General features: G+C 30.0%; 5 protein-coding genes across 19 annotated transcripts in view; 2 read left to right on the top strand and 3 right to left on the bottom strand.

Moving 5' to 3' along the window:
• The window catches only part of LOC124948123, a 309,114-nt gene extending 301,851 nt beyond the window's left edge, over positions 1 to 7,263 (bottom strand). The window contains exon 1 of one of the 3 annotated variants that reach the window (XM_047491390.1): positions 7,061 to 7,263. Coding sequence is in view for 1 of the 3 variants with exons in the window: in XM_047491335.1 (XP_047347291.1) it covers positions 1,113 to 1,195 (83 nt within the window). In the remaining 2 variants the exon portion in view is untranslated. Of the gene's footprint in view, positions 1 to 1,112; positions 1,211 to 7,060 lie in introns of those variants that run through there. The other 2 variants (XM_047491483.1, XM_047491335.1) reach the window with 2 other exon arrangements.
• Positions 291 to 14,033, top strand: LOC124948201 (atlastin). 6 transcript variants are annotated; one of them, XM_047491540.1, is made up of 9 exons: positions 291 to 917; positions 1,183 to 1,303; positions 8,588 to 8,665; positions 9,766 to 10,025; positions 10,224 to 11,003; positions 11,206 to 11,427; positions 11,525 to 11,739; positions 11,833 to 11,899; positions 13,109 to 14,033. In XM_047491540.1, exons 2-9 carry the CDS (start codon positions 1,249 to 1,251, stop codon positions 13,241 to 13,243), a joined length of 1,812 nt encoding a protein of 603 aa, XP_047347496.1. In that variant the 5' UTR covers positions 291 to 917; positions 1,183 to 1,248; the 3' UTR covers positions 13,244 to 14,033. The 6 variants fall into 6 exon arrangements, 5 of the variants coding, with proteins under 5 accessions (XP_047347496.1, XP_047347492.1, XP_047347499.1 ...); XM_047491536.1 differs by having other exon boundaries at positions 1,072 to 1,303; XR_007100622.1 differs by lacking the exons at positions 291 to 917; positions 1,183 to 1,303 and adding exons at positions 7,610 to 8,296; positions 12,407 to 12,779 and having other exon boundaries at positions 13,109 to 13,295.
• A 1,830-nt stretch (positions 14,034 to 15,863) lies between these two features.
• LOC124948232 (peptidyl-prolyl cis-trans isomerase FKBP4-like) lies at positions 15,864 to 18,938 on the bottom strand. 3 transcript variants are annotated; one of them, XM_047491576.1, is made up of 2 exons: positions 18,805 to 18,938; positions 15,864 to 17,079 (listed from the first exon to the last, which is right to left on the bottom strand). In XM_047491576.1, exon 2 carries the CDS (start codon positions 17,028 to 17,030, stop codon positions 16,164 to 16,166), a length of 867 nt encoding a protein of 288 aa, XP_047347532.1. In that variant the 5' UTR covers positions 17,031 to 17,079; positions 18,805 to 18,938; the 3' UTR covers positions 15,864 to 16,163. The 3 variants fall into 3 exon arrangements, with proteins under 3 accessions (XP_047347532.1, XP_047347522.1, XP_047347513.1); XM_047491566.1 differs by lacking the exon at positions 18,805 to 18,938 and adding an exon at positions 17,457 to 18,402; XM_047491557.1 differs by lacking the exon at positions 18,805 to 18,938 and adding an exon at positions 17,243 to 17,437.
• LOC124948243 (HIG1 domain family member 1A, mitochondrial-like) lies at positions 18,477 to 20,325 on the bottom strand. Of its 2 annotated transcripts, none has more exons than XM_047491595.1 (3): positions 20,078 to 20,325; positions 19,124 to 19,253; positions 18,477 to 19,009 (listed from the first exon to the last, which is right to left on the bottom strand). In XM_047491595.1, the coding sequence occupies exons 2-3, from the start codon at positions 19,212 to 19,214 to the stop codon at positions 18,819 to 18,821; spliced, it is 282 nt and encodes a 93-aa protein (XP_047347551.1). In that variant the 5' UTR covers positions 19,215 to 19,253; positions 20,078 to 20,325; the 3' UTR covers positions 18,477 to 18,818. The 2 variants fall into 2 exon arrangements, with proteins under 2 accessions (XP_047347551.1, XP_047347542.1); XM_047491586.1 differs by having other exon boundaries at positions 19,124 to 19,236; positions 20,078 to 20,323.
• Positions 20,326 to 21,761: 1,436 nt separating this feature from the next.
• LOC124952942 (UDP-glucose 6-dehydrogenase) lies at positions 21,762 to 25,983 on the top strand. 5 transcript variants are annotated; one of them, XM_047503645.1, is made up of 7 exons: positions 21,762 to 21,981; positions 22,120 to 22,216; positions 22,650 to 23,135; positions 23,243 to 23,440; positions 23,873 to 24,319; positions 24,421 to 24,576; positions 24,754 to 25,983. In XM_047503645.1, the coding sequence occupies exons 3-7, from the start codon at positions 22,674 to 22,676 to the stop codon at positions 24,928 to 24,930; spliced, it is 1,440 nt and encodes a 479-aa protein (XP_047359601.1). In that variant the 5' UTR covers positions 21,762 to 21,981; positions 22,120 to 22,216; positions 22,650 to 22,673; the 3' UTR covers positions 24,931 to 25,983. The 5 variants fall into 5 exon arrangements, with proteins under 5 accessions (XP_047359601.1, XP_047359564.1, XP_047359572.1 ...); XM_047503608.1 differs by having other exon boundaries at positions 22,120 to 22,254; XM_047503616.1 differs by having other exon boundaries at positions 21,762 to 22,054; positions 22,120 to 22,254.
• Positions 25,984 to 26,021: the final 38 nt, after the last annotated feature.

The following is a 26,021-nucleotide window of genomic DNA, read 5'->3' as shown; positions in this document are numbered from 1 at the left end:
GCAATTGCCGCGCGCGCGAATTCGTGACTTGTGGTGAACGCGCGTGATGTCACACAGCTCGTTCGTTTAGTTACGATGCGTTACGTCGAAATAGAATGCACGCGACAGAAACGAGCCACGCGCTTCGTCGCGATCTCTCGCGAGGATGACGACGACGGCGGTGGCGGCAGCGGCAACGGCGACGACGGCGACAACGGCGACAACAACGACAACGATAACGACGACGACAACGATGACGTCGACAACGAATACAGCGATAATCCTCCTCTCTCTCATATGCCAATACGCGCCTACGCTTGTTTATCATCCGACGAGAGCCGCGTCAAGGCGAACGCGCGAACCCGCCTCGAGTTTCGCTCTATCCACCGTGTCATCCGGCCGCGAGACACCAACTTTTATTACTTCTTTCGAAGCCGCCCCTTTCCTCTCCTTTTATCTCGTCTTTTTTCGTATTTTTGCCCTCTTGTACTCCCAACGACACTTGCTTTAGCAATGGTTTCCCTCCTAAAACGAGTGGAGAATTCGCGCACGAAACGATGCACCGCCGCGGCCCAGCATCCACCATGGGGGATCTGCGACCGTACCACCACCGACCTCGAATCACGTACGCTGGTGAAAGTAGTGCCGCGCGCGCTTCTCCACCGAACTCCGACAAGATACCGACCACATACGATCGACGACGAACTTACTCGAGTACGACCGCGCGCGCCAATTTCGATGTTTCTTTCGTCTTTTATTTCATCTTTCTTTGAGAATCCATCTAACGAATACCTCGAGACATTGACTCAGATTCGTCGTTCCATTTCGAATTCTCGTGTTCTAATAGTTTTAAATTCGTTGCTATACTTTTATATCAAAAATAAGATAGTTTCTCTATTTTGAGTGGATATTATATACTTAAATTATATAATATACAGGTAAAAACATTCACGAAGTCGTTAATGTTCAATAGTTCGGTATTTTTCTTCAATACTAACCTCAATTATTCAATTATTTTATCTTATCTTTTTAATTATTCCATATCTCTTTTTTTTTTTGAATGTATCTCTTAACGACCTTATTTTGTTTTAGTATCATAAATAGGACGTGCCGATTTGTTTCTATTATCTCACCTTTTTAAATCCAATAACAAACGACTATCGGCCAACTGAATTTCGTTGTTCGAACCCGTTCTTGTCGTAGACTTACTGGCCATAGCAGTAAGGAAGGTGCGCGCGACAGCGGAAATGACGATATTCGTATCTCAATATGGCGGACGCTGGACAACGTAAACAGACTGGTAATCACGGGCTCTCGTATGTTGGTAAGTATTATCAGTATTTCTCGCGGTTATTCGATAATGTTGAGCTAGATTTCGAACACATAAGCTCGAGGAAGAGTTAAACGATGAAGAAACGAACAAAACACGTGCATCTATACGTCTAGCAGATGTAATCTGTGTCATGGCTTTTTGACATTTCGTCATCTCAATAGTAAGATATTTTCACGTTTCTAATGTCGTATCGTCTTATCCTATTTTTTGTTTGATATGAACTCTTATAAAAAAATTTAACGATGACGGCGGCGACAACGACGATAATGATGACGACGTAAGACATAAGCTTTGTTCTTTCAATTCGATCGCAGTAAATTGATACGTTTTGATCTCGCTCATCATTCTTCAGAAATCTAAACATCATTTTTTTTTCCTTTGAAAAATAGCTCAACATTCGAATCAATTGACATATTAATAACTTAATAGATGTGAATGGTGGGAAAGATCGAAAGGAAAATCTTCGATGAGTAACATGCATGTTATTTTAGAGGTTATAACGTGCTTTCATATAACACGATCTCTGTCTTTATATCACCCTACTCAGTATATAATTTCAACTTCTCCGTAACCATTGACATAACGAGGTATAAAAATAGATATTTCGTGGCTCGACTCGCATGTAAGAATCTAAGGAATGAACGGAGATTGTGTCAAAAATGACGTATCTCAGAGGCATGGCTCGTAAGTGCTGCCCTCACACGATTAAGTAAGTTATTATTACGTTTCCAGCGAGGGAACTTTGAACTGTTTTACTCTCGTTCGAGTTTTCAAGGCCTTTTCTTCGATTACTCAGCAAATTTACAAACGTGCTTATACTTACATATATACGTAATATATACGTATATCAAACTTTAAAGAATACGTATATCAAACTTTTATTCTTTGTTTTGTTCTTTTGCAATCCTTTCAATAAAAATTATATTGTCCTTATGAAATGTCATTTAAGAACAAGCTTCGTCCGAACGATATTGTAAATATGTATTTAAAAACTGTTACTCCATGAGTTCCGTTTCTTCGATGCATTTACGTAACAACTAACAATAACAACCAGCGCGCATTCTCGAGACAATTTTTCCAATGAAACCTCGCGAGTATCAGCGATCGAAATTCACTTTTATTTCGCAACGTACCGTCAAGATTCGAGGAAAACTGGTTATTTCAGTATTGAAAGCCATATTCAGTTGGTAATAACGTTTTGGCAAATACTGAATACTGTTGTAATTAATCATACGAATATAGAATCTTGTTCGCGTCATATTATTCGGCGTTCAATATGTTACGAGATGGAATTTTTCAAAGAACGATTTGAAAAAGTTGTTTTTAATATTTCGTTTCACTATCGGCAGAGTCGAAAGATTAAAAAATACTCAAAGGAATTCTTTTTATTCGCTCGTCCTAAAGTACAGTATTTTGAAAAGGAAAAAAAGAAAAAGAGGGAAGAGAGAAAAACAAATATCTACATAAAAATATCCAATCCCTAGAATTAAAATATTTATCTCGATGTTTCCATAAAAACGTTGGATTAAAGCATGTAGGATTAATTCGAGAAAGAGACATTAAACGCTTTCTCCCGGTCGAACGGAAATTTATTATTCCAAATAAATTTCAACTATCTATACGAAATTATTCTCGAACATCGAACTTTTTCCGACTTCGTTTTCAATATAAATCGAGTTCGTCGTAGCATATAATTCATCCGAATCAAAAATTATTTTGTCCTACGTATGTAAATAGCAAAGGATTACAAAAAAAAAAAAAAAGAAAAAAACAGAGAAAGACAGGAGAAAATTCTCGTTGGATTCTTGTACCGTCTTTGCTTAGAGAACGCGTATGTGGGACGTAATCTAATTTTTAGAATGTAAAATATCAAAGGAACGAGGAGTATTAACTCGTCACAGAGAGGTAAATATATAACGTTGGTGTAGTAGTATGAAGGGAAGAGACGTTATCAAGTATCGCGAAAGAAAGAGAGAAAAGATGAAAGTAAAGGGAAAGGGAGAAAAGGGTCGTGTATTACATTCTCTTATCTTTTCGGACGTGTATCGCCTTTAATTAGCTCGTACTAATTCTCTGTGTGCGTTGGATAAATATTATGGAATTGTGTACACATACACATACGCGCGCGCGTACGTTTGTATGTGTGTTATATGGTGTATATTCACGTAAGAGAAAAGAAAGAAGGAAAGAAAGAATATTCAGGATACGAGTATGGTTCAGTCGTGAAATACTAATACGAAATTATCAGATGTAGGTCCGTAAGGGTAGTCGTGTAATATCGTTTCAAATTAAACGAAAGCTACGACAATGAGAGAAAGGTGGAAAGGGTGATCGCATTTTCAAAGCCGATGAAACACGACCAGTCATCGTAGGTACAAATAATATATATATATATACATGCTTACATAGGTATATATATATACGTCCGTATTTCGTATAGGAAATGATACTCGCATATTGGCATACCTATTTTGATCGTAGCGCGTGGCGTGTGTTTTATTGAATAGTGTCGCTAGCGTTACGCGTTGTGTATCGAGTGAAAACGAGTCGACTTCGTTTCTCAATAGTTTATTGTTACCCGTTGTGTTCTGTCGATGTTGGGTAAAAGGGAATGAGAAAGAGACAAAAAAAGGTAACAATAGCTAGCAATACATGTCTAAAGCGTATTGAGCTACGACCGTACGACAAATTTCTCTTTTCTGTTATAACTGTGCGAAGAGATGATATTAAAGACTCTAATATCGAGTAATCAAGAGATAATAAATTTGGAAATTATATATTATAAAAGTAACCTCGAATATTTCTTCATTTTCAAACAGAAATATATCAATAAGATTCGATGTCGTCCTATGTATGAAACATTGTAAACATTATTAACGTCTTTCATCGACTTAGGAAATGAAAAGTTTCTAATCGTGGAAGTTTAATAGTTTGTATATATTGCAATTTAAGCATAAGAGTTTAAGACTATTTTCACACGAACGTTTGTATCGCAGGATGCGATATCATTTTATTTGTTATGTAGGATCATGTTGGAACATCTTGTCATATGTAAAAGAAATTTAAATTGCAAAATATAATTTAATGAGTTCCGATGGTTATTCTTTTCGAAGACCAAACACCACATTACTTCTACAACGGTAGGCGTCAAACAAACGCTCGTTTGAAAGCTATCTAACGTTACTTTTGTGCCCATTTTTCTCGTTAACGTCGTTAACCTACAATTGTTGCCATTTACAAGCAAAAATTTCGTTTTACGTGCACATAAAAAAAGACGAAGAAAACAACTCGCGCGAGAAAATGTTTGTCGTCATAAATATCCACCGTAATAAGAGCATAACGGATCTTGTCCGATTATTTTATATTTCTAGGATGCGACAACAATTACAAAAAAAAAAAAAAAACAGATCGCATACTTACAAATAATTTAATATATAATAAATTTCTCTTTTCGCTTAAATATTCGCAACAATATGTATATGTACCGACGATACAATAGCATTCGATTCTCATATATTTCTTTCCTAATTAAAGCTTGTACTATTCGATCAAATGAATTTCAAGGTAATCAATCGAACGACAGTAATTGCCAGATTAAAAGGGACAACTTTTGTGAGCTTCTACATCGAAGTTGCCATCGGCATTCTATTGATGTCGTTTTAAAACTTTTAATCGTGAGTAATATCGATTTTTGCGAGATATCGCAATGAATCTATGAAGAAATTTTAATCGGAAACCGCAGAACAATATTTCATCTATTCAAAGTTCCAAAGTATGACACCAAAAAGCCATACCGTAAAATAAAAACGGATACGTTATGGACTCACGCGGATACGTTTTGTAGACGCGGCTACCGTCTATGCGATCTCTCTAAATCCTGCTTTTGTCAATGTTTTAGAGACAACCATATTTTTGCCATTCTTTCGTTAGTCTTGCAATCCCGTTTTAACGCGACTGAAATCTCTTTGCCGGCATAAGGCGTTACTTTTTTTTTTCTTCTTTTTTCTTTTTTCTTTCTTTTTTTTTCTTTTTTTTTTTTTTATTTTTCTTCTTTTTATTATTTTCAGCAATACAAAATAGCGCAATCAGCGATAAATTTCGTTCTAATGACATTTCGTTTAATGTTGAACCGAATTAATTAACGTTTCGATAGAGTTATAGTAAGTGTAAACAGAGTGTAGTATGCAAATAACGAATCAACATAGGATATGCGTCCTATCAAACACACTTACTCCGTATAAATATTTGCGTAGTTTGCGCGGGCTCTCTGAACTCTTACGTAGAAACGATACATATTCTGTATAATTACGAATATGCGAAACGTGAGTACAAAAAATGACAACGTCTGTTGCTAGAACACGTGTTGACGTAACTCGTTATTAAATAAAACTTATCTTAGATGATCGGTAGACAGATTAAAGTCGGTCGAGTTGAATTGCATTTCCTGACTCTTTACTTGTCATCACGCTAACACCCTTCGACTTAACATGGAAGTTTATATATACGATATGGTTATAATTATAAGAAATATTACATCGCATAAGAGACAAAAGTAGAAAATTTCTCTTAGCTCGAGAACTCACAATCGAATCTCGCAAACTTTAGGAATCGCGATTACGCTCTACTTCTATATTGTTGGAAATATAAATAAACTCAACGGCGAATAACTTCATAGTTAAGATTAATGACTCCGGAGATGCTCGAAGAGAATATAATAATTTTAACTGGATCGATTGAAGAACGTTCTCGTTTCTCTTCTTCTTCGCTCAATCCAGACTTCCTTTCGAGCTCCTTTCCTCTCGCGGTAAAACTTTGACTGTATGCGCATTGTTGAGAACAATCACCGACTAAGTCGAAGAACGACGAAAAAATCAAACGATCGAACTCGATTGACCAAACGAATCGCTTATATATCGCTCGTATTTTCATGGTTGTCAACGACTTACTGCATGATCAAGTACGTACGCGCTCCTATAACATTCCCTTGCATCTAGTAGTTACCGGCAACTAGAGTCGACGGTGCTCATGCAACCTTAAAGTATTCGCTTGAAAAAAGAAAAAATAATAAAAAAGAAAAAAAAAGAGCAAACGTTGGTTTACTTTTTCAAATAAATACAAGCGTGGGAAAAGGGGCCATAAGATAGCATCGTAATATCCCTTGCGCGTCACGGATTCGTGATCGTTGTTCGCGATTTACTCTCTTCCAACGTACCGTAAAGCGATTTAAAATTTCATTCGTTCAAATCTTATTCATCCGACTTTTTAATACTGAGAAACATTTATCTTCCTTCCATAATAACAATAATAAATGTTAAATTTTCTCTCCTCTTAAATATACGAATCTATATAATTTGCTTTAAATGACACATTTTTTCTCCTGCAATCGGTATCTTTTCAAATCTTTTTTCTTCTCCGCTTATTTTAATTAATTTTAGACTCTTAGGTTCTTTCCTACCTGTCATTAAAATACAAGAAACTACGTAACGTTAGTCAGCCGTATATCGTTCGTGAAAAACACGATATGAAAATCCAAAGGTCAGGTACGTCTAAAGGTTGAGAATGACAAAGAGAAAACGTGTTCTTTTCTTCTAATCGCATTGAATTACGCTTGATAAATTATTTTCAAGTTGTTTTCGATTAAACATAGAAATTAAATACTTTTTTTCTATTTTATATTTCGGCAAATATCCTTAATAATCACGTTAATAATAAAAGAAGAAAAGCCTCTTGCGGATGAATCGTACTTACGTGCGTTTAATAGCTGATCGCGAAATCGACCACGAATTTAAGCACTGCAACCGAGAGTTAACAAGATTTCTCTGCTATTTATCGACTATGAAATGATGCCAATTCGCCAAATAATCCTACGCTTTTCACCTCTTTTTTTGTTACGATATACATGTATAAAACTCGTTTTAATAATAGAAAAGATATATTGTTCGTCTTTATATTTTTCTTTTTTTTATTTTTTTTTTTTTTTAATCCTCCATTAAATAATCAAATAACATGATTGTTTTTACGGTGTTATCGCATTTTCGATATGAAAATATTGTAGGATTATCGTTTGTATGGTAGTTTCGGATAGTCGAAAGAACAAAAAAGAAAATAACATTCCAAACGGTCAGGCAATTTTATTTGTAGTAACGTTAGCTAATAATAACGGTCATCTTGCGTTCTCTATCTAAAACCCACTGATCGTAAAGTGAACTCTTAAATCTTTCGATTATTCCTTTTGATAGATTCATTATCTTATAGGATGATATCACGCGATTAAGAAGTTTCGATTTCCATCGTTGATTTTTTTTCGGTTGTGGAAACAGTTCCGTAAATCTACTAATAAAATAAAAACTCGAAAAAGAAAAAACAAACCAAACGTAACTTTCAAGAGCATATAAATTGAACTGAATGTGACGTCTTACTCGTTACGACGTATACGTATATTATATATGTAGAGGCAAATCGACGACTATGGGATGCTGCCAACTCCCAAACTTCTTCATGCTACTCGCGGACGAGTAGCTCCGAGCACCTCCACCGCTTCCCACCAGGATATTTCTGGTCTTCCTTCGCGCGACTTGTTAGTGCTCGATTGTGCGTGCACCGTACATATTCCTACAACAGTGCTATCTAATAGCATCTTTGATTATCGCAAATCTCGACTCTTTTTCATCTTCCTTTTTTTTTTTTTTTCTCTCTTTTGTACACCTTCGCCGAATGTAAACCGGAAGAGAAAGATGAGCGAAAGGAAACACATCCCGTCGAGCCGGAAACGACTCGACGAAATTTCGAAATTGAGATCAAGGGAACCAACGAGACCACCGAGAACAAAAGTCAATCAATCACCTTCTTCCGACCTAGGATACGCATCGTCACGTCTTCCCATTGTTGTAAAAGATAAGAAGGAATGCGAGGAAACAAGCAAAACTCGAGTTCGGCTCAGCGATGGGCCTCTCGTGGAAATTGACTCTACTAAAGGTTTTCAAGGTTTCTTTCGCAATCGTTCATTTTGGAAAGTTCTTTGGTTCCGACAGCTAGATTCTCCGATTCGCGATCTCTTTCTCTCTCTCTCTCTATATATATATATATATATATATATATATATATATATATATATATGATGTATATATGTATGTATGTATGTGTGTGTATATATATATATATATTTGTTTTGTATTTGCTATTTATTTGAATCAACGTTTTGTGAAAAGAAAGCAAAGTTCGTGATTAAAGATCTTGATTTTTTTTTTTTTTTTTTTTTTTTTTTTTTTTTTTCAGGCGGAAAGACCTCGATGACGACTCTCGATGAGAACGTGAATCCTGTACCCCGGGAGTTTCAAGCAATGGATAAAATAGGTGAGTTTTCTTCGTTGCAAATCACAAATTTAGCACTTTATAATTACGAGTAAAATTGTTGTTAACGATTCACGCAGTACTGGCATCAATGAGAAATAAATAAAATATCAATTGATTGCATTTTTTCGTAAATAGTATACAAAGAGAACATATAAATTATTAAGAATGGAACTCCGTTAAAATATAATCTTTACTTACAAAGTAAATAATAGGATAACGTTATCATCGTATAATCTTGATGAAACGATTCTTATATTATTGTATTATTGTATTATTGATATATATATATATATATATATATATATATATATGTAACAAACAATATATGTAATTACGTAAAATTACAAGATAAATACGTTATCATGATTTTTTGCAGTACTTTCAATTCCGTACTTGTATGAGATTATACAACATGAGATTATTCTTAACTACGTTATCATACAAAATGAATAATTGTGTGTAATTGCATAGTTTTCATCCTCGTACTACACGTTTATTTGTGCAGAAGTTTAATTACGGAATACTTACGATATGAATAAAGCAAAGCACGCGTGCTTTATAAAATCTTTTCCTAGATCTCCCTATATATTCATGGTAAAAATATCTTACGTTGGTTTTATGCTAAATTTGAAAAATGTACCAATAGAAATTACTACAAATTTTGATGATGAGTTTAATTTTTGTTCTCACCTTTATCTAATTCCCTTCATCTCTTTTTTCTTTTATTGTACTTTTTCTCTCGAATAACTTGTCATGATATTATTCGTGTACATATACATACTACATATATATATATATATTTCTTTATCTTTCGTAGAATATATTAGATTTACGATCGATTGACAAAGGTCGTTTGATACTAATAGCCGTTTTAAATTCCGTGATAATCACATTTTTCTTTTAAACACTGCTTATTCGAACTATCTCTTTTTAGATACTGGCTGATGCAATCAAAGTATAATAAACAACATAAAACTTAATTATGTTCATTATCATTTATTCGACTTTGTAACAAATCATTAAGTGTAAAATATATACATATTTTGTAGTTATCATAGTCTATTGACTTCATATAAATTTTCTGGTATTATCTGATATAGATTACTTAGGACGAAGAGAACGCATAGAGGCAGCATCTATGAACAACCAAAATGAAAATATAACAGAATTTGGATATCCGGTACAAGTGGTGCTTGCACAGCCTGACCATACTTTTGAATTAGATGAAGAAGCATTATCCAAAATTCTACTTCACGATGACATAAAAGATAGAAGTGTTGTTGTCGTGTCCGTGGCAGGTGCATTCAGGAAGGGCAAAAGTTTTCTACTCGACTTTTTTCTTCGTTATATGAATGATAAGGTACTGACATATGTAGTCATATTATTCTAAAGTAATATATATATATATATATATATATATATATATATATATTTTTATAATTGTTTATGAAGATTTTCCTTAAAAATGCTCTCTTTTTGTTTCATGTTTATATTTACTATGTTGAAAATGGAATGATTTGCACGTGCGTTGCTTTTTTAAAATATGCAAACATAATAGTACAGTAAGGGAAAAGGTTCAGATTCTTGGTTGGGAAAAGACAATGAACCTTTAAAGGGATTCTCATGGAGAGGAGGTTCCGAAAGAGATACTACAGGAATATTAATGTGGTCACATGTTTTTCCTGCAACTTTACCAAATGGAGAAAGAGTTGCTATAATACTAATGGATACGCAAGGTGCTTTTGATAGTCAATCAACTGTTAGGGATTGTGCTACAGTGTTTGCATTAAGTACGATGTTGTCTTCTGTACAAATTTACAATTTATCACAGAACATCCAGGAAGATCATCTTCAACATTTGCAACTTTTCACTGAATATGGTAGACTAGCTTTGGAAAAATCAGGGAGTACACCCTTTCAAAGATTGCAGTTCCTAGTAAGAGATTGGTGTTATCCATATGAAGCTGATTATGGGGCAGAAGGAGGACAGAAAGTATTGCAAAGAAGATTAGAAATATCTAATAAGCAACATCCAGAATTACAAAGTTTAAGAAAGCACATAAAATCTTGCTTTTCGGATATATCATGCTTCCTTATGCCTCATCCAGGCTTGAAAATCGCCACAAATCCCAAATTTGATGGTAGACTATCAGAAATTGAATCAGAGTTTAAAGAACAGTTGAAAGTTCTTATACCAATGATACTAGCACCAGAAAATTTAGTTACAAAAAAAATTGATGGCCAAGTTGTAAAAGCCAGAGATTTGCTTGAATATTTCAAAAGTTATATAAAAATTTATAAAGGAGATGAATTACCAGAACCTAAAAGTATGCTTGTTGTAAGTATAATTAATAATTTATAAGTTAAGTATATATAGTTTTAATCATTTAAAATACCTTAATAATATCATATAAATGATTTTATAATTAAGTATTTTTCTTTCCTTATTTTTTTCTTTCTTTCTTCTTTTTTTTTTTTTTCTTTTTTCTTTCTTCTTCTTTTTTTCTTTCTTTTTTTTTTTTTTTTATTTTTATTTTTAGGCGACAGCAGAAGCTAATAATCTGTCAGCTGTAGCTGAGGCGAAAGATGTATATTTACAATCGATGGAAAGTGTTTGTGGAGGAATCAAACCGTTTTTACCAACTGCTCTTCTAGATGCAGAGCATCAACGGTGTATGGATAGTGCTATACATCATTTTCAGAATAAACGAAAAATGGGTGGAGATGAGTTTAGTCAGATGTACATGGAAAAATTAATGAAGGTACTTATAAATATATTATTATATTTAATTACAAAAAAATCAATATGCTATTGAAAATTTGTCATAAGTAAATAATGTTGTTTCTACGCCATTCTAGGATATGGATGAAGCTTATCTTCAATTCAAAGCGCACAATGAAAGTAAAAACATTTTTAAGGCAGCACGAACTCCTGCAGTGTTTCTCGTGATAGCAGTCACTATGTATATTTTATCTGGTATATTTGGACTAGTTGGTTTATACACTATAGCGAATACATGCAATGTGATTTTGGGCGTTGGATTACTTACATTCGTTTTTTGGGCATATATAAAGTATGTTAATTTAAGGATTTTTCTAATATTCGCAAGTATAAATTGTATCAAAATTTTTGGCCTATATATATATCTTACTATTAATCATTATAGGTACAGCGGTGAATTCCACCAAATGGGTACGCGAATAGATGAACTAGCAAATGCTATATGGGAAAATGTAAGTCTTAATATTATTTACTTAATAATTATGTTTAGAGTCTTATATCAAATCTTAAATATGTATCATGCAAATTTGAAATTTTTAACTTCTGTCAATAGAGATTCTGTCGATAAAGAGCTACTATTCATACAAAAATACGTAAAATCATGGAAAAATTATAGTATCCACTTCCATTATTTTAATCATTAACTTTACATACTATTGGTAACATTGCATTAAATTTGAAAAATATAAATTCGTTAACAAATCTGAATTTGAAACTTTATTGTAATAATTTATTGTATGGAGATAACAAAACCACGGGAAAATTATTAAAATATTTATTATCTATTTTAAAGATTCTTTATAGTAAAATAAGCAACAGCATATATATAAGGATTATGCGTGCATTTACGTGTGTTGTATATATATTCATATAAAAACACACACATTATTGTTACATTTATACTAATCGTACTGCCCATACATATCCTCATTAATATGCACCATTTCTTATTTTAACAGGCCTGGCTATGCGCTCATCTTACTTACAAACTAAGATATCTAATCCTTCCCATTATTATAACTTTGTTTGCAATACCTACTTATAAACTTATATATACTTACCTTTGTAAACACCGCTATATCTGATCCTATGCTTCATTCCTTTTTTATACACTTATCATTTATCTCACATTTAAATTAAGTTTGCATAAATAAATTTTATCAATCATTAATTATTATTGCTTATGCTTTAGTTTAAATTTTATTATTAATTTTCTTATTTGCTTTCCAAGATATATTTTTTGCAGAAATAATTCTCTTAGCTTAATTTTAAGTTTTGTTATCTTTTATCCTTCCTATAAGCTGAGTGCTAACAGGATGACATTTTTGAAAGGTATGCTGTTTGGGAATTGTCTGTATAAGGTCTAAATATATAAACCTTATATATATACATATTTCTTCAACTATAATCTTGCCTTTTATAGTTACTTAAATACATAATACAAAATACATAATATAAAATGTTGCTTAATAATAATCTTCTTACTAATAGAAATTATATTGATATTTTTATTAACTAAAGATATTGTTAATATAAAGTATTTCTATTCTAATAATATTATGAATGGATTATTTTTTATTATATGTATTTATTATATATGGTTAATTTCATTTTCTTTTTTTTTTTTTTTTTTTTTTTTTTTTTTCTTTTTTTTTCTTTAGTTCATGAAAGTACTTTATCAACAAATTGTGAAGAGGTCAGTTTCTGTAGCAGTGGTAGCGCAGGCTGCTGAATTGGCAACAAACACGACAATGAACGCCACTATCACTGCCAATGGCAAACCAAAAGTATCATAATAATCATTCCCTCCATTTCCAGATATTTTAGATGCATGAAAGCATACGTCAGTAAATTAACACCAATAAGTGGCATAACAAAATTTTTTGATATGTTTTGCTGTATACGTAAAGCCATGAATAGTTTTCTCTTTTTGATGATAAAATAAAAGATTGTAATTGATAGATTAATCTGAAATGACTGTGAATGTATATATGGTATATCCTGATTATAAATCAGTGTTAAATCATTGAAAATCCCAGTTATTAGTATTATCTATGATCATTACTATTACATTGTTATAGAATTGAGCTCTTATATTGATAAGTAGTAATGTCATTATAGACTAATTCAGATTTTTAGTATCTGGAATGTTAACTTTATTAATAATGCTTTAGTGAATTGAAAATGCCTTCGAAAAAGCGTAAATAGGATTATGATGATACAAACGTATTAGATATTTCTGTCTGGACATATTTTTTTTTATCGCTACAACCTAAATTATAATACATTGAAATAAATACTTTTTATAATTTTTATAATTAGAATATCATTTTTTGGAAAAACACAGTTTTCTATTGCCACAAATTTGGTGTAATTAATTCACATTATGTTTGTGCCAGAAACTTAATAATGTACTCTAATTATTTTTTTATTGAATACAATATAAATAACACAAATTGTTATTATTAACTTCTGATTCTATATGATTTTCAAGCCCCTTGTTTCTAATGGATCATGAATTTTATTTTTTTTTTTTTTTTTTTTTTTTTTGTTAGTAATAATGGTACATTATATTGAAAATTTAATGACACAATATTATGTTTATTATATTATAAATATGATACTCGTGATCCAAAATAAAGAAACTATGTGGGAATCTTATAATATTTTTGATTAATGGTATTATTTTGTATTCTGTAAAATTTAAAAGATGTGCTATGGTCCAACTATACCAACGCAACTAAGATATACATGCCATATTGATGTAACATGTGACTATATTAACTGTGTCACTTGACAGAATAATAATCTGCAGGGAGAATTTATAAGTTCTGTAAGATTGTATTATCTAATTTAATTATAAGGTAAATATTGTTGCCAATATGGTATTAATATTGATAAAAATTATGTAATGTATATGATAGACTTTATTTCCAAGATTGCTCATATGAAAAAATCTAGTAAAAAAGATATCTGTGAATGTTTTTTATGAAATGCCTAATGTAATTCTGTATTATATTTAATATTGCTTGAATTATCTTTATCATTCTTTCTAATTCTTCAACAAACAAGAAAGCATTATGTTTGATTTATAAAATATTTATAGAATTTATATGCTGTGCATAAATATGTCAAGAAATAATCTATTTGATAGATTATTACAAGTATTCATTGAGTAATTGTAGGTAATAAAACTTATCGTATGCATGTATCAAAATTTAGTTATCTTGCCAGATAAATATTAATATTATATTTAATTTTATATGTTTGGTAGTAAACAATTTTAATTCTCGAGCGTTTTTTTCGTATTTGTTTAGATATAATTAAAAATGATGCATGAGTTGAACTAATTTTATTCTGTACAATTAGTATTTTTACAAACGTAGCATAAAATTTGGCATGAATATGTTAACAAAAAAGTTATTATAATACAAACAGTCATTTATATAAAATTATTAAAACATATAATATTTTGCAAACAAGGACAGTTCTAATGGTTTGGCAACATTAATAGTTTTTTTTCTATTGTTATGTTCTTTATTACATATATATGGTAATGCGTAATTAATTACAGAAATAATTTAGTGCGAGATTATACCTTAAGTAATTTGAACTTGCAGATAATAACATTCACATTTGCATTGAATTATACTTCTTATAACTTTGTTTAATATGTTACTTTCTGTATTGTGGTTTATTTTTGAAAAACTTTAATATTCCTCTGTAAATATCTAATCTGGAGAAAAAAGATACAGATATAAATGAATACAAATGATCTACTTATTTAGTGTTGATTAATGCTATCAAATTTAGATTATATTTTAATAATAGTTATAATATTTTAACTAAACATAACTGTTCATCAATATTATCAATATTATCTAATGACCGAGCAGTAAAATTATTTTTCATGCATCATTGTATAAGGTGCCATTGAAGTTGCCCGTATCGTATACATATCTCTGTTTACTGTATACACGGAGATTAGTAATAACATTTATCCTAAAAGAAAAAATCGCTAAAAGTTCTTCTTGTATATAATTTCAATGTAAAGTATTTTAATTCATATGGAGAAATCCAAAATTAATGTGTAAATTATACAAATTAAGTTGAATTTACATATTAAGAATGACATTGTTTCTGTTTATGCCATTTTGTAAGATTATCAAGATTTTAAGTTTAATACATTTGTAATAGCATTTTCACAGTATAAGAAAGTAACTAATTTGAAATTTTTAAGATTACAATAAAGCATTTCATTAAATACACATTTAAGAAATTGTGTACATTTGTTTCATTTTCATAATGCGTATGAAAACAGTTTTTGAAATGATTATACTTACTAAATGCTTTCATATTATCATACTAGGATATCATTCAGAACAATAGATGGAAATGTATATTACAATTATATTATATTAAACGCTCAATTATTTATCCTTCAAATCTTTTTGTACTAGTATTGTGTTTTAATACATAAAATCAATTTCACTGTATTTATATATAATATTTAACTATTGAATAACAAGTGTAGGTAGAGAACCGTTGCAAGCTACATAAATAATACAAATGCGTCAAATGTGGTGTAACATTGTTATGGGTAAAATAAAAACGTATTTTTCTATTTATAAAATAACTATTTATTCTGTATATTATCTATATATTATTTGTAAACAATTTTATGTCAATGACTTAAAGATACTTGATAATTAATTATTAAGTTTGAAACATTCTCTTTATCATATCTTTACACTTCTGATTTGCTTCCTGTAATTTTTGATTATAAATGAGAAATTGTTCCTTTGCAGCAGCATTATGAGGCTCTAAAGTAATAACTTTTTTCAAGTCAGAAACAGCATTTTCAATGTTTCTTAATTTACCATAAGCTACACCACGTCTATACAAAGCCTTAATGTTATTTTCATCTTTTTCTAAAATTTTGTTACATAATTTAATTACATGCTCATAATTCCCTCTAAGTATATGACATCCAGCTAAATTGTTATATAAAATTATCCTCAATGTATTAATATTTTTTTCTAATGATTTATCCAATTCTAGATCAGGTATTGGTTCTAGTGTTATTAAAATTTTGCAAGCTTTGCTAAATTTATGAAATGCATCTATGTGTCTTGATTCTTTAAATAATTTTACACCAACTTCTTTATACTTTGAAGCAATCTCATATTTTTCTTCTGGAGTCCAATTCCAAATTGTCTTAAATGGCTTGAAATACTTCAAAATTATATTAAAAGTAACAATAACTTTTTTTCCTTCCTTAGATAAAGCTGACATATATATGGTAAACAAACAATTCTCTTCGATCATCATCATTTGTATTCCCCTTTCAATTTTTCTGTCGATTTCAGAATTTGCATCTCCTATCCTAATTGTCTTTTCAGTATCATCGAGAATTTCTGTTTGAAGCTGATTTTTCAAATCCATAACATTCATTCCAGTAACATTTACATTTTGTATTATAATCTGACATTCACAACATTCTGTTGGTTTGTTTGAAAAAATGCCTTTTTTAAGTATTTCTTTTCTGATAGTCTTATCCTTAGATTCCCAAATATCATCCATTTCGACTGATATGTATTATTTTCAGAAGAAGTGTAGAGAGAAAAAATAACTGAAAAATATTTGTGTTATCATTAGACATAAATTAAATTGAACATTATATATAATATGTCATATATACTTCTATATATTACTGAGATATATCTTTGTATATATTTTAAAATACATATAATATATAATAATAACTAATAATGATTTATATTTCTTTTTCTTACGAGAAAATAAAATCAATTCCTCCAACATTCAATGTTAGATTTAAAGGAAAAGAAAAAACAAAGTATATGTAATTTCATTTAAAACAACTTTGTTATTAAAAATATGATGACTTCAAAAGAGATTGAATCAAATATATATACTTGAGAAATTAAACAATCAAACAAATGACAATTTAATTTATATTAAACCATTGCAATGTTTCTTAATAAATACCAATTATATTATAATTATTAATATAATTTTCCTTATCACTTTGTAGAAAAATATTCTCACAAAATGAGGTTAACTTTATGTTCTAAAACATAAATGCTTATTTACAGTGATTCTAGTATATATATAGGTTATACCATCTAATACACCATCGACGCCCTCTAGTGGATTAAATATTGGCGCCATATATGATTAGAGACAGACTTATATAAGAGTAACAGAAAAAAAGAAATTGTGTTGTTTATATACTAAACAATGATTTTTTAGCAGTCGATCAAAATCAAATAAAAAGTTTTGTTATTTAATGATCGCAGATTAAATATTTGAACTGTATAATTTAAAAAATAAAAACAAATTCTTTATTTAATGTTTTGTGGCGGATTCATTTCTCTTCTTTCTCTCTTTTTTTTCTTTTTTTTTTCCTTTTATCTCATTTCCTCTTCTTTTCTTCGGAACGTGCAGTAACTGTTATTGAATTACACACGTTTCGAACGAAAAATAATGAACTGCTTTAACATTTGTCAGCTATATAATTTTAATACACTATTATTATAATATAGTTAATTAAACTATAGTACTACAATACATTATACCAGTCTTTCTCTCTAAACAAATTAAAATTAGTTTAAAGTATCAATTATTGAAGCATATTTGTGTGCAAGAAGAAAGCTAACATATATAATGGCATGATAATTATTAAAATTATACATTGCTTATTTTTATTTATATATAAGGCCTGCTATAACTTCGATTTTAAATTTGATACTTATTGAAATATATGGCTAAAATTATTTTATTTTCAAGACCTGAATGCTAGTTATTTCCTTATATATAATTTCGCTTTATGTTCTTATAATAAAATAAACATAGTGAAATACACGAAGTGTTCATGAATATGAAATTTTTTTATTTTTCTAATATTACATCAAATAACTTATTTATGTTAAATTTTTACTTTGTTAATTTTACAACAAATTTTATCATAAAATTAATAATTGTTTATGTGAATAATAACATATATCATGCTCACTATTACAAACATATTATTTAAACATATAATACATATATAAGAGTACTATTACTGTAATGATCTTTCTAAATAAAACACTTAATGTAATCATATCTTTCTATTTCATAAATATTTATATCTGTAGGAAAGAAAAAGTATGAGAAAATATAATTTTTTCTATATCATCATTGGAGCCAGCCAAAAGTATTCAAGGTCTAACGATAATACTATTGTAGTATCACATTTAGCTTTTTATATTTTATCTAATTGAGACTAACTGTAACACATGTGAAATATCTATCAAATTTTTAGTATCTATTAGGATTATGACAAATACTCTACCTAAACAATTTTTATCATTCTTTTTTCCCTTTGTGTAAAACATGTTCATTGAACATGTGATAAGCCATTCCAATAGTTATGCAACCAATTACTGAGCTTTGTGCCAGAACTCGAAATTGCAAGAGGTAGTGAGATACCGGCATATTTCCTCGGCCTTTAAATTTATAAACGCCTATCGCACAAGCTGCTATCAAACTTGCAAAACCTAAAACAAAAGAATATGAATAATTAGAATTATTAAGTCGATAAAATATCAAAAAGATCCATTGTAACATGTGGTTAAAAATCGTTGCTTATCGATTTAATAGATTATCCATACCAGCCATCAAAAAAGGATTTCTTTTGGCATGACTAACTGCCCTATCACTTAATGATTCATCGTAGATCACTACTTCTTCTTTCGAATCCATTTTGATTATATATATATCTCAACTATAAAAACAAGATAACTATAATTCACAAGTGTAGATTTTTTATATAAGTTTATTACATATATGATGACATGAATTAGAATTGTTATGTGAAAATGTAATTTTAAAGACTATAATCTAAATGAAATATATAATATATAATAACAAACGATATATTATTCACATTAATGTTCCTTAAAATCTTTAAACTTTATATTATAATGACATCATTGAAGTAATTATAACATAGAGTTATAATACTCTAGTAAATTTACTATTATCAATATGTTACGTCACAATATCATCATGATCGCATGTATTTTGGAAATTTTATTAAAATAGAATACACGATTGGTATAACACATAATAATAGATGAAATTGTGAATTTTAAACAAAAAAGACAAAAACTTCCGTTTAGTTTAATCTCATTTAAAATTTTTAATATATATTACGATTATCGATTGTCATTGATCTTAATTAGTACGCACGCACATGTACACTTTAGTATCATGCGAATGGACATACCAACGTATCTATAAATGTATATATACATACATACATTTATAAATAATTAGATACAATGTATATATACATATGTCCTTTCTCTGCAAGGTATTATACGAAGAAATAATATATTAAGAAACAATTTTTAAGTTAATAAATGTATATCTTTGAAATCTATAAGTAAAAATAGAATAATAGGTAGAAAATGTAACATAACCTTACTTTATATCACGATTTAATACACGGCGTTTAAATGCATTAGTTATTCAATTTTTTTTTCTTTTCACATTTTCAACGAATAAGATTATAATGTTCGATTAATTAAATCAACAAATGATGTATTTAAAAATTTTCTTACCTCGTGCGTATTAAGGAGCAAACAAAACCAAAATTAATTAAAAAATTTCCACTAGAAGATTAAATTACGTGAATGAACTGATAATAAATACCAATTGAACAAAATTGTTGTTCGATGCAGTTTTAAATGGAGCTAAATCTCTTCTTATAGTTTTCTTTCTTTTTAAAGAAATGTATGTACTGATTTTGTTACTATTGGTACTACTCGATACTATTACAGCCACTGCTGCTTTTGCTTCGTCGTTGAGTCACGTAGAAATGAAGAAAACAGCGGGAACTTCATACTGCTTTTATATTTACTCTGAAGCGAATGGGATACGTGCGATCTTTCAATGAGTCAAAGAAAGGTTTGAATTGGTCTTAATATATATTATGATAATTCATTCCCAGAAATTTTAATGAACATCTCGAAGACATAGTTAAACAAAATTTTTTTATTGACATTAAAAAATAGAATTTCTTGATTGAAAATATAGTTCAAATATAAATAAATTCTAAGTAAATGAAAAGGGTATAATTAAGGCTGAATTGCGTACGTGCTTCAGATCACATCTGAACGTAACTTCTCAAAATCTTCGGTAAGGAACGTGTCAAACAGAACGTAGAACGTACTTCCATAAATATCGAAGAAATGGAGATATGTTTGAGATAATATTCCTTGTACTATTATATTCTTTTTTACTTTAATATTTTAATAATTTTCGTGATATTATTTTTATTGTATATATCGTATATTCTTATTGCACATAATTTACATATATAACATTTATTTACTTCTTCAGATGCGATATGTACTAAAAAGAAAATCAAATGAATTCTTATTAAGTATATTGTACATTTTCGATCGATACAAATCAGTTGATCGTTAAATTATTATCTCTTCTTTATGAAACATAATCAGTCGAAGATTATGACTTCCCGGATATTCTCGAATATCCTATGAATAACGAATTGGTCGTTAAAATACCGAATGTATGATGTTATGCAACTTCCTCAAAGTTTCACCGGCTTAATTTATTATCAAAAAAGAAAAAAAGTAATTTTAACTTTTGTACTTTTCGATTTATTGTAAAATAAAATATTGAAATTGATGAAGAATTAATATATATATATATATATATATATATATATATATATGTATATATATAATTTTTTTATAGTACATTTCAATTAGTTAATAGATAATTCATATTGTATATGTAAAAATATATTCTATTATGTAGAGTTAAAAACTAGCATTGAAACGAATCCTATTGGATAATAATTACGCCAATCATGCATCAATTCTATCAATTACATTTTATTTCAATTTTAGTTACACGTAGTTATCTCTAAATAATTAATTGTTAATTATTAATTATTATTTATTTCGATAGACGATAAATACGGTAAAATTCAAAATTGTTTTAATTACATTTCATCTGGGATAAAAAGAAGTACTAAAAAACTAAAGTTGCATGGAGTATAAAATATATATATATATATATATATATATATATATATATATATATAGAGAGAGAGAGAGAGAGAGAGAAAGAGAAAGAGAATACATAGTGAAGGAATAAAAATATGCTTCCAAGGTTGCATTGTAATAGGTTCGACCAATAGTAACGTAGTCTGGTAAATGTGGCAACATTGTAAGCTGCGCATGCGTATATTGTACTTTATACTTCAGACGCGTCCTATTTCGCGATAAGTAGTGACACGAAGAGGATTTACAAGTTACATTACAAATGAAATAGTGAAGCTCTGGACGACAGGAACGTCGGTAACAAGAGGATAAAGACGAGAATAGTTTATCAATTATTCGAATATTCTTAACATGAAGAATTCTTAGTTTTCTGATCTAATCGTGATATAATGGAAGCTAGACTCGCATGATTAGAAAGAAATTTATCTTCATCGGTAGATATAATTTTGTTTTGGAGTAATAATTAGCTAGAGAATATTACGGCATTATTCGAATTTTCGAGCTCAGGTAAAACATTTTTTGATTGTTAGTACTTTTACACTTGTGTCTTTTTCCAATCCGGTATTGTATAGGTGCAGTGTCAATATTTCTCAGGAAGACGTCGTTCGTACGTCATCGAATTGAAAAAGGATCAAGGATAGATTTATTTTACACTCTACGCAATCATTTGTAATAATTTTTATCATTATTTAAAATCTAACATCAAGGTAAATTGCTTAAAGATTTTGTAGGTACATAATAATTCTAAAATAATATAGACACGCATAAGATTCAATAATAACGTCGGTATAAAGAGATTTTCTTTTTCATAAAAAGAAAAAATCATGTATTATATATTAAAATTTTACTTTTTAGAATTACATACGTTCAAAATTGATTTCTATAACTTTCGAAATGAATATATATATTTTATACATTAATTTTTATTAATAATTCCATTTTGTGATATCAAATATTTAATGTCGAAGTCAATACTATAATATCGTATATAATATATATACGTATAACGATATAAAAAATTTTTATTGTACGAATACTTAGGCTTTTTACAGTATATAAAGAGAAATATTAAAAATGTTAAAAATGTATGTATTTTTCGTAGGAAGAAAAGGCGTAATAAAGGAAGATGACGATAAAAAAAATTTGCGGGATGGGCGCCGGATACGTCGGTGGTCCAACATGCAGCGTGATCGCATTAAAATGTCCCGAAATACGAGTAACTGTCGTTGATAAGAGCAAAGAACGAATAGCACAATGGAATTCTGATAAATTACCAATTTATGAGCCAGGATTGGACGACGTGGTCCGTAAATGTCGCGGTGAAAATTTATTTTTTTCCACCGATATCGAAACCGCCATTATGGAAGCAGATTTAATATTTATATCTGTAAATACACCGACAAAAATGTTCGGTAATGGAAAGGGAAGAGCGGCAGATTTGAAATATGTCGAGAGTGCTGCTAGAATGATTGCAGAGATTGCGATTAGTGATAAAATTGTTGTCGAAAAGAGCACGGTTCCTGTAAGAGCTGCTGAGAGTATCATGAATATCCTTCGTGCTAATCATAAACCAGGTGTTTCGTATCAGGTAATGTAAATATGTATTTTATCTGATAATCAATTCTTTTGTGTTTCTTTTTTTTTTTTTTTTTTATATCTCTTACATCGTATTGTACGCAATAAAAACTATTTTAGATTTTGTCGAATCCAGAATTTTTAGCAGAAGGAACTGCTATCGAAGATTTGGTAAATGCTGATCGTGTATTGATCGGTGGTGAGGATTCACCAGAAGGACAGGCAGCTATCGAGGAATTGTGTAAAGTCTATGAGCATTGGATACCAAGAGAGAATATTTTAACTACCAATACTTGGAGCTCAGAATTATCAAAGCTGGTACGTGTACGTTATTATGTTAATGTCATTGATTTGGTATGCAAAGAAAGTAGTTGTTATTATGCTCATCTCATGTAATAAAGTTTCTAGTTGCTGTTGAACAGAATTAAGTACATGGGAGGAATCAAACAATATTAGCTAGTTTAAAAAGATATATTAAATCGTTTATGTCATAATTCTGATAATAATAATAATAATAATAATAATAATAATAATAATAATAATAATAATAATAATGATAATGATAATATTAATAATAATAATAATAATGATAATAAAAATGATAATAATAATAACAACAATAATAATATGATATATTTAATCATGACTGCAATTAAATACGTTTGCACGAAAAGATCATTATGTAAACTTAGAAATAAGAACTAACGTTTTCGAAATAGCTTGGATCTCTACGATTGTTTACGGTTTTAGGCAGCCAATGCTTTTCTGGCACAGCGCATATCGAGTATAAATTCTCTGTCGGCGGTCTGCGAGGCCACGGGTGCCGACGTGTCGGAGGTGGCACGGGCCGTTGGTCTTGATTCTAGGATAGGCTCCAAATTTCTTCATGCGTCGGTGGGCTTTGGTGGATCGTGTTTTCAAAAGGACATTCTAAATTTGGTGTACATTTGTGAATGTCTTAATTTACCAGAAGTTGCTGCTTATTGGCAACAAGTAATAGACATGAACGAGTATCAAAAATCACGATTTTCTGCAAAAGTGATCGAGTCGTTATTTAATACTGTCACGGATAAAAGGATCGCCATGTTAGGTTTTGCCTTCAAAAAAAATACCGGCGATACTCGTGAGTCACCCGCCATTCACGTTGCCAAAACTCTACTCGACGAAGGTGCTGTCTTACACATCTACGATCCCAAGGTTGATTTCACTTTTTATATTACCTTTCATCTTCCTTTTTATATAATGTTTTTCGATCGAAACATATGTTCTAAATAAAAAAATTCATTTGATTTTTTCAGGTAGAAGAAATACAGATTATAGAAGATTTGACTCATCCGAGCGTAACAACTAATCCAAAACGAGTTAAAGATCGTATCAGTATTTACAAGGACGCTTATACCGCTACCAAAGATACTCATGCTATCGTTTTGTGCACGGAATGGGACGAGTTTATGGTGAGTATAATATTTTCTACAATCTACACGTATGTAGATACATTTAATTACCACTGTGATTATGGAGGCATATTATTCGAATAATTATATCGCATAATAATCCGATTGTAAGATAGGAATAATTATGTTTTTATATTTTAAAATAGTTGATATCATTAATCTGTGTTGATATTTCAGGAACTCGATTATAAAAAAATTTATACCAATATGATGAAGCCAGCTTATATTTTTGATGGAAGGAAGATCCTTGATCACGACTCATTGCAAAGAATAGGATTTATTGTGCAAACCATCGGAAAGAAACTCACGAGAACCGCTATTTCAAGAGTATGGGGAAGTCAAACACAAATGTAAAAAAAAAAATATTCGTACATGTGCTAGCTTGAAGCAGTATGTTCGATTTGAAATAATCTAAAATTAAAAATGAAGCGAAAAGAAGTCCGAAAGAACCATAGCGATTTAATAATTACATATTGGCTGTGGCCTATATGAAGGCAGACAAAGTGATAAAACTTTTTATCTGGCTCCATCGTATCAGAGTTATTTTGGAAATCGGCATATCATGTTTCATAAACTGACTGCAGTAAGTTTAGTCTTCGCCAGAAAAATTCGTAATTAGTACGAATGTATTGCTGCAAAAGTATTAATAAGAATACTTAAAGAATTTCACGGCACTGAACTTTATATTTTCTCAAGCCGTGAGAACAAAGTATTTTGCGAATCGTTCCACTGTATTAAAACATTATCTTAGTAAGAATATCATCTTCGAACAACAATGTACATTTAAGAAACAAAAAGTTTAGGACTAATGTGTCTGATTTAAAGACATTCCGAGAACGAAATTCCTGAAAAATGTGACAACATCGAACGATGTTGATGTTAAACGCACTATTATTGCATTTGTTTTCATAAAGATAGTCAATCATTATTGAAAGAGTGCAGAATTATTTACAAGATTGATATGAAATGAATTTCGCAAATGTTTATTTTGTTGAAATATACTGCACACGATGATGCATTTATTAATTCTGGTATACGTCACTACGATTTGAAATGAAGTATTCAAGAGACCTGAACAGGATACAACATTGGATAATGGAGCGAAAGTACAATCATTGTCTTTACTTACGTTCCTATATCGTAAATGGATCGAAAATGTTTCGTTCGCTGTGGTTTACAAATGATAATCTATTCGAAGACCACGGTTATTACTACTTAGTATTTTAATAGAGTTATTCAATGATTCCATTTGTCTTTGCGTCCTCCGTAACTGTTTGGGATCAGAATTATATTCATTTGATTTTATATCTCTATTTCTGCTCTTCAATTTAAACAACACTTTGTATACACTTTTTACAATGGTGTAAACCATCGATAGCAATAAATATACGATTATTGTTACGTAAATGAAGTATTCAGTTCATCTTTATACGCCTGTCCATTTA

The sequence above is a fragment of the Vespa velutina genome, chromosome 1, assembly GCF_912470025.1.
Source record: "Vespa velutina chromosome 1, iVesVel2.1, whole genome shotgun sequence".
NCBI classification, from domain to species: domain Eukaryota; kingdom Metazoa; phylum Arthropoda; class Insecta; order Hymenoptera; family Vespidae; genus Vespa; species Vespa velutina.
This window is presented reverse-complemented; position numbering and strand designations above follow the sequence as displayed.

Excerpts from the sequence above, each read along its gene's own strand:
- LOC124948201 (XM_047491513.1), top strand. The coding sequence starts at position 7,786 with ATGCTGCCAACTCCCAAACTTCTTCATGCTACTCGCGGACGAGTAGCT. Across the intron at positions 11,428-11,524 it reads ACATGGAAAAATTAATGAAG|GATATGGATGAAGCTTATCT; the intron begins GTACTTATAAAT and ends ACGCCATTCTAG. Across the intron at positions 11,740-11,832 it reads GTTTTTTGGGCATATATAAA|GTACAGCGGTGAATTCCACC; the intron begins GTATGTTAATTT and ends TAATCATTATAG.
- LOC124948232 (XM_047491576.1), bottom strand. The coding sequence starts at position 17,030 with ATGGATGATATTTGGGAATCTAAGGATAAGACTATCAGAAAAGAAATA.
- LOC124948243 (XM_047491595.1), bottom strand. The coding sequence starts at position 19,214 with ATGGATTCGAAAGAAGAAGTAGTGATCTACGATGAATCATTAAGTGAT. Across the intron at positions 19,010-19,123 it reads AAATCCTTTTTTGATGGCTG|GTTTTGCAAGTTTGATAGCA; the intron begins GTATGGATAATC and ends CTTTTGTTTTAG.
- LOC124952942 (XM_047503627.1), top strand. The coding sequence starts at position 22,674 with ATGACGATAAAAAAAATTTGCGGGATGGGCGCCGGATACGTCGGTGGT. Across the intron at positions 23,441-23,872 it reads GCTCAGAATTATCAAAGCTG|GCAGCCAATGCTTTTCTGGC; the intron begins GTACGTGTACGT and ends TTACGGTTTTAG. Across the intron at positions 24,577-24,753 it reads CGGAATGGGACGAGTTTATG|GAACTCGATTATAAAAAAAT; the intron begins GTGAGTATAATA and ends TTGATATTTCAG.